General features: G+C 47.7%; 1 protein-coding gene across 1 annotated transcript; it reads left to right on the forward strand.

Moving 5' to 3' along the window:
* Positions 1-73: 73 nt before the first annotated feature.
* Positions 74-9,734, forward strand: LOC121330267 (cytochrome b ascorbate-dependent protein 3). The gene is made up of 8 exons (XM_041276644.1): positions 74-302; positions 423-486; positions 3,385-3,542; positions 3,748-3,935; positions 8,163-8,371; positions 8,908-9,062; positions 9,268-9,430; positions 9,514-9,734. Exons 4-8 carry the CDS (start codon positions 3,749-3,751, stop codon positions 9,529-9,531), a joined length of 732 nt encoding a protein of 243 aa, XP_041132578.1. The 5' UTR covers positions 74-302; positions 423-486; positions 3,385-3,542; position 3,748; the 3' UTR covers positions 9,532-9,734.
* The last annotated feature ends 1,488 nt before the right edge of the window (positions 9,735-11,222 follow it).

The raw sequence follows: 11,222 nt of genomic DNA on the forward strand, positions 1-11,222 counted from the left end.
CCCCTAGCGGCTGGGATGCATCTCTCTGTTTTGTCACATGTCCTCAGGGCTCGCCTAGCTTTGTATTTGTTAAGAGCTACCGGGACAATCCCTAATGTAAAGATCAAGTCCCGATCCCGGACTAAATGCCTCCGGGACGGCATCTGTCCCGAATTCCTCGACACTGTGCAATGTTACAGGTTAGCCCTGTTACCAAACCTTCTTATATAACATCCTGGTCGAGTCACGGGCGAGAGAACTACATTTCCCATGATTCGTTGCTAGCGAGAAACACGAACGGCTTTCTTGAGTTAAGAGAACAGGTGAGGTTTAACCAGTTTCACACATTCGACACGATAATCAGCCGTTAACGCATCTGGCAAGGCACTGTAGGGAGTTATTAACGCTTAATGATGTTTAGCCTGTCCTTTTATATTCAACAGCTGCAGACCGGAGAGATTAAGCGCTCGCACCACACAGCGGCTCTGCGTTCTGGAGACTGCGATGGTATGTGACTGGTTTTACAAACTAGAAACTCGTTAACAAGTTCATTTATTTTAATTAATACGCAGAGACCAGTTCTGTTTGTTCGTCGTTATTGCGCTGCATTGTACAGCTCGGTTTTTGCAGTGGCTAAATATCACGTGACAACAGCATTATTAAAAACATAACTGTATTTATGAATGTATTTCTAAACACGGGCGACCATGCCACTTTTTAAGAGCTCTGCAGAACACTTGTTTTTTGACTGTTAGATCTACGCTTTCTCCGCTGGTTAGGGCTCTTGGAGCAGGAGTCCTGCGGTGTAAACAGGTATTCTAAGCATTGCCTGCAGTCACAGCACTGCCTTGCAGTGGGACATAAAAGTGGATTAGCGTCCCAGTTTGCCGGACGCGAACAGTTCTGGGAGGTCCTTTCGCGGGCTGGGATGAAGGTTACTAGCACCGCCCTGCAAGTACAGCATGCCTAACATCTGAACATTAACAGAAAATAAACAACCAATCACAGAGCACACACACACACACAAATACAGACACACACACACAGGCAGACAGACACACACACACAGACAGACAGACCCACACACACACCGGTGGTCACGCCCCTTCTCGCGGCCTGAGAGCTCTCGGTGGTCAGTGTTGGGCGTTGCAACACAACACAGACCCTTGAAATATCTTGTCTTTAACCCGGGATTTGCTCATCACAGCACAGTAGAAGCGAGTAAACTATGCATCCCTTACATGAGAAGTGGGTAAAGGCTGCATTGCCCAGATTCAAAGCGGATGAAGGGCGTTTACCCGCGACTACACACCACTGCTCTCTGCCTTGCATCGACCGCCCTGGATCCCTAGATAAACTGACTTGCACAAGCGACAGAAAGTGAACCTGGCACAACCAGAAACTGAAAAATCGGCTCTGAACGGACTAGGCACACTACAGAGTATATTCGCGGCGTTTTTCCTTTTGAAAAATCGAAGCTCTGGAGTCGAATGCAACCATTCACACTTGCGCGTAATCGCTGCGGGAAAAAAAAAATCGAAACAGGTTCGATTTCCAGAGTCCTTCTACACTGCATTAGAGAAAAAAGGGCATGGATGTGGGGTTCGCTTTATACCACTGACCTGCGTGTACACGCAGCAGAGAAAAAAAAAAACTGCATACTTTGAATACACAGACAGAGAGCTAATATTTATTATTATGATTATTATTTACCTAAGTACTTGATTTGAATAATTCCAGATCGCGCTTTTAAAAAAAAAAAACACTTCTGTATTCAGTTTACCCGGCATTCACTGTGCTGTTACCCTGCATTCACTGTACCGTTACCCTGCATTACCCTGCATTTTGTATTGCATATCGAGATGTGTATTGAGCGGCTTGGAAATTTAAATACACCGCTAGAATCACACGTTCCGGCAATGGCCATTTGAAGAGAGAAACCGCAGCGAATAACCGCTGTAGTGTGTTTAGCACTATTGGTATTTTGTAAAAGCTTGTTTGTGTGGCGTTGGTCCAACAGCATTTTGTAATGTGTTTGATATACAGCCTCCTTTCATTGTGCAGTTCTTGTGTCTTCCTCTCCTTGACACCCATGAACAGTCACAATCAAGGCTTCTGCAGCCAGCATATATACAGCACAACATTGACAAGGAGTGGTTTTATCAGCATCACAAAGCTGGCATGATGCAGCATTCAACAACAGAGCTTTGTATATCATGAAAGCAACAGCAGTGACCTCCTATCACTGCTCTGCAAAAGAAGTTAACAGAAGTGGATATTGTCCACTGAGCTCACAGCTAACCATTGGGATCCTAACACTATAGACTAGGCTTTGCACAGATCCGTGCCATTGGTGTTTACCTGGAGCTGTCAGCCCCAGGACGGAGAAAGTTTGTAACATTGTGTCAGTTCAGCGGTCTTGTTTGCACACCTGTGTGGGCAGTGGCAGCACCTGCTGTGTGATGGGGAAGTGTAGACTAGCTGGTTCTCCATTTCTATAACTGAGGGCTGTGTGTGCGAAAGCCTGTACGAGAATCTGAAAAAACAAGCCTCAGGTTCCTCTCCATTAAATAGAACATGAACTGCAGCATTTCCTAAACGAGGGCGTTGTCCTCCGGCACTATGGGTCTGGTGGCTTCGCTGTGGATCCGCAGTGCGAGAAATGAGGGGTTGGCAGGAACACGTTTCCTTCCCTCAAGGGTTTGAAATGTGTTGTTTACCGGGTAGATTCTGGGTGAAAAGGTGTCAGGAGGCTGTGTTAGGGTGTTCTTTACACCACGGCTGGGAGACATTTCACTGCAGAGTTCTGTAGCTTCAGACAGGCATAGGCTCTTCAGTAAGTCTGTAAGATACTAAGGCAAGGACATGTCATTTTGAAGAAGTTGTCAGTTGATTCCGAAGAGACGTTGAGCGCTGAGCTGCGCTCTGATGAATCAGACCCTCCTCACCTGTGTGATAGAGTGTTTATCACACACTAGACCGTGCAGCGTCTGCAGGTGACATCTGTGTAATAAACACTGCAGGCTATTCCAGTCCCCACACAGTAAACGCTGTGGCTAGACCGCGCTGAATTGAACTTTCAATTCCTCCATGCAGAAACCCCAGTCTAAATCTGGCTGTGAAACTGGTAGAGTCACCGCAGAGACAGACATGTGAGGGGAGGGGGGAATGAGAATCACTGGTACTGTGGCTTAAAACTACTGGTGCGGACCAACTGGATTGTCAACACAGCCCACTTGCTTTCTGGTTACAAGAGCGTGTTTTTATATATAATACAGTTTTGTTATTGTGTAACTTGTGCTGGGTCTCTCATTGTTGATGATTGTTAAATAATACTGCACATGCTCACTGACACACACACACACACACACACACTCACTCACTCACTCACTGACTCTCTTTCAGTTCCAGCTTGCTGCTTCTCTGTTCCTGATTCTTCTGCTCTGAGACAAACAGACAGAGAGAGAGACAGAGAAAGAGAGAGAGTACGCGATTCTCCTGTAAGGGAAGAAGAAACAAGGGAACGTTATAAAGACGACTGAAGAAGACACGGCGACACAGAGGTGAGTAAATTCTTTTCTTTGTGATTTCTAGGGCCAGGTAAAAGTATAAAGGTAGAACGTGGAAGATTCTGTATTTGGACGGTTTCATTAACACACCATTAAGAACGTGTTCATGAAGTACAATGAAATACACCATGAGGACATTCAGCGAAGACACAGATCTATGACTTTCACTTGACACTCTCTCTCTCTCTCTCTCTCTCAGGATGCGTGTCCCAGGGCAGCTGTATCTCACCTATCTGCTGGCTCTGTGCCTGGGTTTGCTGTGCGTGATTTTCGTGGTGTACTGGAACGCGACGTGGCGCGGTGGCTTTGCTTGGGACGGCTCAGCGATGCAGTTTAACTGGCACCCAGTGCTCATGGTGACTGGGCTGACGGTGCTGTATGGGAAGGGTGAGTCCAGTGCTCATGGTGACTGGGCTGACGGTGCTGTATGGGAAGGGTGAGTCCAGTGCTCATGGTGACTGGGCTGACGGTGCTGTATGGGAAGGGTGAGTCCAGTGCTCATGGTGACTGGGCTGACGGTGCTGTATGGGAAGGGTGAGTCCAGTGCTCATGGTGACTGGGCTGACGGTGCTGTATGGGAAGGGTGAGTCCAGTGCTCATGGTGACTGGGCTGACGGTGCTGTATGGGAAGGGTGAGTCCAGTGCTCATGGTGATTGGGCTGACGGTGCTGTATGGGAAGGGTGAGTCCAGTGCTCATGGTGACTGGGCTGACGGTGCTGTATGGGAAGGGTGAGTCCAGTGCTCTGCGGTCAGGGCTGGTATTGAGTGCCTGGTCTTGGTTTGCCTATTTGCGAGATGCAGTGTGGTCAGTTTTTATGTTTAAATGCTATTCAGATGTCATTGTTAAAACATATCCATATCCACACACGCACACTCTCTTTATATTACATTCTGATACTGACAGCCCTTGTTAGTACTTCCTAAGCAAAGAATCCCTAAATACGCAAGTAACGTTTTAACACTGCAAATGTTGCATTTCATTTATGGGCATCAAATGATGAGCTAGTAGATTAAATCGATAGATTCATTGTATACATTTCTAATAATGATGACGATCTTATAGTGGCTGCCCTGCGTGTAATACTACAAAAAGCAACAGAATCTAAACAAGATCATTTTTAAAATCATGTGCATTATTAGTAGTAAAGGTCTCTTTGTATTTGTACTGCGCTATTGAGATGATAATAATAATAATAATAATAATAATAATAATAATAATAATAATAATAATAATAATAATAATAATGCCGTAGCTTACTCATGTCACAGACCCTATCAAATGTGCCGCTTCCTCAGTTATTAACGCTGCTGTTCAGAGATCGGAGCCACAAACGGGAAATAACCTTTTTTTTTAAATATCCCCGTCTGTTGGCTAATAGATATCCAGGAATTCTTTTTTAAACAAATGATTTCCGTAAAAGTTTAATGGTGCATTAAAATCTATACATAAAACGTCCTTTTGAAATTATTAGGCATGTTTGTCTTTTACTGCCATCACTCAGGCACCCGCAGTGATTTCTGAATGTTTTATTTCAAATGGTGAAGCATTGTTTTCGTGGTACATACCACGGTTTTCTCGTCAGGTTCATCAAAATACTTCCAAGCGTGGATTCGCCTCGCCCCTTTGTTTAGAGATTTGTCACGTGATCGGTTATACGTCTGTTGGTCACGTGTTCCTTGGCTTTTGGTGTGTGTGCGTTGATGTTGTGCTCCCTGCCTTGTTTGTTGTGACTGTGTGTGTGTATATGTTAGACATCGTGTGATGACGCTGAGCCCAGCCTCGAGTGTGTGAGAGTGTTGTATAGACACTGTGTTGTGTAGACACTGTGTTGACGCTGAGCCCAGCCTCGTGTGTGTGTGAGAGTGTTGTATAGACACTGTGTTGACGCTGAGCCCAGCCTCGAGTGTGTGAGAGTGTTGTATAGACACTGTGTTGTATAGACACTGTGTTGACGCTGAGCCCAGCCTCGAGTGTGTGAGAGTGTTGTATAGACACTGTGTTGACGCTGAGCCCAGCCTCGTGTGTGTGAGAGTGTTGTATAGACACTGTGTTGTATAGACACTGTGTTGACGCTGAGCCCAGCCTCGAGTGTGTGAGAGTGTTGTATAGACACTGTGTTGTATAGACACTGTGTTGACGCTGAGCCCAGCCCCGTGTGTGTGTGTGAGAGTGTTGTATAGACACTGTGTTGACGCTGAGCCCAGCCCCGTGTGTGTGTGTGAGAGTGTTGTATAGACACTGTGTTGACGCTGAGCCCAGCCTCGAGTGTGTGAGAGTGTTGTATAGACACTGTGTTGTATAGACACTGTGTTGATGCTGAGCCCAGCCTCGAGTGTGTGAGAGTGTTGTATAGACACTGTGTTGTATAGACACTGTGTTGATGCTGAGCCCAGCCTCGAGTGTGTGAGAGTGTTGTATAGACACTGTGTTGTATAGACACTGTGTTGACGCTGAGCCCAGCCTCGTGTGTGTGTGAGAGTGTTGTATAGACACTGTGTTGTATAGACACTGTGTTGACGCTGAGCCCAGCCTCGTGTGTGTGAGAGTGTTGTATAGACACTGTGTTGACGCTGAGCCCAGCCTCGTGTGTGTGTGTGAGAGTGTTGTATAGACACTGTGTTGACGCTGAGCCCAGCCTCGTGTGTGTGTATAGAGAGTGTTGTATAGACACTGTGTTGACGCTGAGCCCAGCCTCGTGTGTGTGAGAGTGTTGTATAGACACTGTGTTGTGTAGACACTGTGTTGACGCTGAGCCCAGCCTCGTGTGTGTGAGAGTGTTGTATAGACACTGTGTTGTATAGACACTGTGTTGACGCTGAGCCCAGCCTCGTGTGTGTGTGAGACACTGTGTTGTATAGACACTGTGTTGACGCTGAGCCCAGCCTCGTGTGTGTGTGTGAGAGTGTTGTATAGACACTGTGTTGACGCTGAGCCCAGCCTCGTGTGTGTGAGAGTGTTGTATAGACACTGTGTTGACGCTGAGCCCAGCCTCGTGTGTGTGTGTGAGAGTGTTGTATAGACACTGTGTTGTACAGACACTGTGTTGACCTGAGCCCAGCCTCGTGTGTGTGAGAGTGTTGTATAGACACTGTGTTGACGCTGAGCCCAGCCTCGTGTGTGTGAGAGTGTTGTATAGACACTGTGTTGACGCTGAGCCCAGCCTCGTGTGTGTGAGAGTGTTGTATAGACACTGTGTTGACGCTGAGCCCAGCCTCGTGTGTGTGAGAGTGTTGTATAGACACTGTGTTGACGCTGAGCCCAGCCTCGTGTGTGTGTGAGAGTGTTGTATAGACACTGTGTTGTGTAGACACTGTGTTGACGCTGAGCCCAGCCTCGTGTGTGTGAGAGTGTTGTATAGACACTGTGTTGACGCTGAGCCCAGCCTCGTGTGTGTGAGAGTGTTGTATAGACACTGTGTTGACGCTGAGCCCAGCCTCGTGTGTGTGAGAGTGTTGTATAGACACTGTGTTGACGCTGAGCCCAGCCTCGTGTGTGTGAGAGTGTTGTATAGACACTGTGTTGACGCTGAGCCCAGCCTCGTGTGTGTGTGTGAGAGTGTTGTATAGACACTGTGTTGACGCTGAGCCCAGCCTCGTGTGTGTGTGAGAGTGTTGTATAGACACTGTGTTGTGTAGACACTGTGTTGATGCTGAGCCCAGCCTCGAGTGTGTGAGAGTGTTGTATAGACACTGTGTTGTGTAGACACTGTGTTGACGCTGAGCCCAGCCTCGAGTGTGTGAGAGTGTTGTATAGACACTGTGTTGTATAGACACTGTGTTGACGCTGAGCCCAGCCTCGTGTGTGTGAGAGTGTTGTATAGACACTGTGTTGATGCTGAGCCCAGCCTCGTGTGTGTGTGAGAGTGTTGTATAGACACTGTGTTGTATAGACACTGTGTTGACGCTGAGCCCAGCCCCGTGTGTGTGTGTGAGAGTGTTGTATAGACACTGTGTTGACGCTGAGCCCAGCCTCGAGTGTGTGAGAGTGTTGTATAGACACTGTGTTGTGTAGACACTGTGTTGACGCTGAGCCCAGCCTCGTGTGTGTGTGAGAGTGTTGTATAGACACTGTGTTGACGCTGAGCCCAGCCTCGTGTGTGTGAGAGTGTTGTATAGACACTGTGTTGTGTAGACACTGTGTTGACGCTGAGCCCAGCCTCGAGTGTGTGAGAGTGTTGTATAGACACTGTGTTGTGTAGACACTGTGTTGACGCTGAGCCCAGCCTCGTGTGTGTGTGAGAGTGTTGTATAGACACTGTGTTGTGTAGACACTGTGTTGACGCTGAGCCCAGCCTCGAGTGTGTGAGAGTGTTGTATAGACACTGTGTTGACGCTGAGCCCAGCCTCGTGTGTGTGTGAGAGTGTTGTATAGACACTGTGTTGATGCTGAGCCCAGCCTCGTGCGTGTGAGAGTGTTGTATAGACACTGTGTTGTGTAGACACTGTGTTGACGCTGAGCCCAGCCTCGTGTGTGTGAGAGTGTTGTATAGACACTGTGTTGTGTAGACACTGTGTTGACGCTGAGCCCAGCCTCGTGTGTGTGAGAGAGTGTTGCATAGACACTGTGTTGTGTAGATAATGTGTTGACACTGTGCCTCTTTGCCTGGTTGTAGCGGCAGTGCTGTACCGGCTCCCCCTCACCTGGGGAGGCTCCAAGCTGCCCTGGAAGCTGCTGCACGCCAGCCTCACGCTGCTGTCTTTCCTGCTGGCCGTGCTGGGGCTAATTGCTGTCTTCGACTTCCACAACAAGGGCCACACCCCCAACCTGTACTCCCTGCACAGCTGGATCGGCATCAGCACTGTGGCCCTGTTCACAGGACAGGTAACACAGGACAAGATAGGACAGGACAGGTAACACAGGACACCTCACAGGACAGGACAGGTAACACAGGACAAGATAGGACAGGACAGGTAACACAGGACACCTCACAGGACAGGACAGGTAACACAGGACAAGATAGGACAGGACAGGTAACACAGGACACCTCACAGGACAGGACAGGTAACACAGGACACCTCACAGGACAGGACAGGCAACACAGGACACCTCACAGGACAGGACAGGTAACACAGGACACCTCACAGGACAGGACAGGTAACACAGGACACCTCACAGGACAGGACAGGTAACACAGGACAGGACAGGTAACACAGGACACCTCACAGGACAGGACAGGTAACACATACTTCACGACTGTGTGATATATTCTAGCTAGAGCTACACAGCCCCCTTTCACAGCACAGTGTGTTTGGTACAATATTTAAAACGTCACTTGGCTATTGTTTTGGCCTTAAGTAAAAAGAAGAGAAAACAAGTTTCCTGTGTGTGACAGCTCCCCCTGCTGTTTCCCCCCGCAGTGGCTGCTGGGCCTGGCCTCCTTCCTTCTGCCCTGCACCCCCCTGGAGCTCCGCCGACGCGCCAAGCCACTGCATGTGTGGCTGGGCAGCACCATCTTCATCCTGGGCATCGCAGCCTCCGTCTCGGGCATCAACGAGAAGCTCATCTTCTCCCTGTGAGAGCCAGCAGTGCCAGTGTGTGCATGTGGATTGTGTAGTGTGGACATTGGGTGTGTAGTGTGTAGTGTGGGGATTGTGTATTTGCTCTCACTGTGTGTGTGAATTGTGTAGTGTTGGTTTTGTGTATTTGCTGTCACTGTGTGTGGATTGTGTAGTGTTGTTATTGTGTATTTACTGTGTGTGGATTTTGTGTTTCCTCAGGAAAGGTAACAATGGGACGGCACAGTACTCAGCCCTGCCACAGGAGGCGCAGTTTGCAAACATGCTGGGGGTCCTGATAGTTGTCTTCGGATTGGCTGTGCTGAGGATCCTGTCCAATCAGGCGTGGCAGAGACCAGAGGGGGAGAACAGCGAGGTCACACAGGTAAGAGAGAGTGACACACAGAGTTCAAGACACACACACACACAAAATACTAAACACACACACTGTGATTGTTGTCTTCACAGCCACTGCTGCAGGACTGAGGAGAGTGAGCGAGCGAGACACTGCCTCCCCTTCTGCACTCGAGCGGAGAGGCTTGTCTGTGTTTCACCTTCCCGCTGATTCACTGGGTTTCTTTAGATTCAAAAGAAAAGCCTCTTTATATGTGTGTTTGTTTCATTTGGGTTGTGTTCTCTTTGTAGAGATTTAAAGTAATCATGCTTAATAAATGACTTTCTCCATGGTGCTGCAGTAGTGCAGACTCGCTGATCACACCAGCTCAGAATACTGAGATCAGGCCACACAACATACAGCAATAGAGTGGGGGCTCAATGTGAGTTCAGTGCACAGTGGGGTTCAATGTGGGTTCGGTGCACAGTGGGGTTCAATGTGGGTTCGGTGCACAGTGGGGTTCAATGTGGGTTCGGTGCACAGTGGGGTTCAATGTGGGTTCGGTGCACAGTGGGGTTCAATGTGGGTTCAGTGCACAGTGGGGTTCAATGTGGGTTCAGTGCACAGTGGGGTTCAATGTGGGTTCAGTGCACAGTGGGGCTCAATGTGGGTTCAGTGCACAGTGGGGTTCAATGTGGGTTCAGTGCACAGTGGGGTTCAATGTGGGTTCAGTGCACAGTGGGGTTCAATGTGGGTTCAGTGCACAGTGGGGTTCAATGTGGGTTCAGTGCACAGTGGGGTTCAATGTGGGTTCAGTGCACAGTGGGGTTCAATGTGGGTTCAGTGCACAGTGGGGTTCAATGTGGGTTCAGTGCACAGTGGGGTTCAAGCAGACAGACAGACAGTATAATAAAGTCAAACATCTTGGTAATTACAAACACACACACACACCCAGAGTGCCTGTGTTGGAGAGAGTCACACTGATATACAGGGTCACTACAGTAACAATGACATTAACATTAATAACGTGATACTGACTGTCACCCAGGAAATCCACAGGAATGCTGTTTGGCTCACAGTCAGTTCGAAATGCACGCGGTTATCTGACGTCACGCAAGCAGTGCAAGACGGTGGTATTATTATAAACACACAACTAAAAGGAAACTAAACTTTACTAAAAATCACAAATCAAATAAAAAGCTACTTTAAAAAAATAGTCGCTGTCAAAATCGACTATAATTCGTCTTGGCTTTTTTATTTTATTTTGGTTAACATCAGAGCCAAAATTTCACGCTGATTTAAGAGTTCTTGACACAGCTAAGCTGAAAAATGCACTAGAGGCTGTAACTTTGTGTTTCCTGTGAATGGCCTTTAGGTGGCGCTGCAGTACAGACTTTTCTTTCTCTCGCTCTTCCTTAGCGCTGGCATTTTGCTGCTGTGCTGAGGTTCTGCCTTTCAGCCTCGGACAGAACGGTACATCGAGCAGACGTTTGTTTAACAGGTACACTTTCATTGCATTACTTGATTGAAACAGTCAAACCACGTAGAAACCGCCAGATATTTTAAAGAAAGTTACAACCCTATGCAGATTCTCCGCGGTGTTACTGTGCAGCCATTCAGGTTTGCAATATTTGAAGGCTTCGTTTTATAATGTGCAGGCTACTTACATGCAAGATTCTAAAACGTGGAAATACCTCGTATGGACTGGAGTCTCTGCTAATGCATGGACTGCATCTTACTGGTTTCCCATGCACAAAATGCACACCAGGCTTCTTTTAATTATATATACAACTTTTATTAAGTTACATAAATGTATAAAACCAATATTTTAAATTAAGCACTG

This window comes from Polyodon spathula, chromosome 17 (genome assembly GCF_017654505.1).
Source record: "Polyodon spathula isolate WHYD16114869_AA chromosome 17, ASM1765450v1, whole genome shotgun sequence".
Classification (NCBI taxonomy): domain Eukaryota; kingdom Metazoa; phylum Chordata; class Actinopteri; order Acipenseriformes; family Polyodontidae; genus Polyodon; species Polyodon spathula.

Excerpts from the sequence above, each read along its gene's own strand:
- LOC121330267 (XM_041276644.1), top strand. The coding sequence starts at position 3,749 with ATGCGTGTCCCAGGGCAGCTGTATCTCACCTATCTGCTGGCTCTGTGC. Across the intron at positions 8,372-8,907 it reads TGGCCCTGTTCACAGGACAG|TGGCTGCTGGGCCTGGCCTC; the intron begins GTAACACAGGAC and ends TTCCCCCCGCAG. Across the intron at positions 9,063-9,267 it reads GAGAAGCTCATCTTCTCCCT|GAAAGGTAACAATGGGACGG; the intron begins GTGAGAGCCAGC and ends GTGTTTCCTCAG.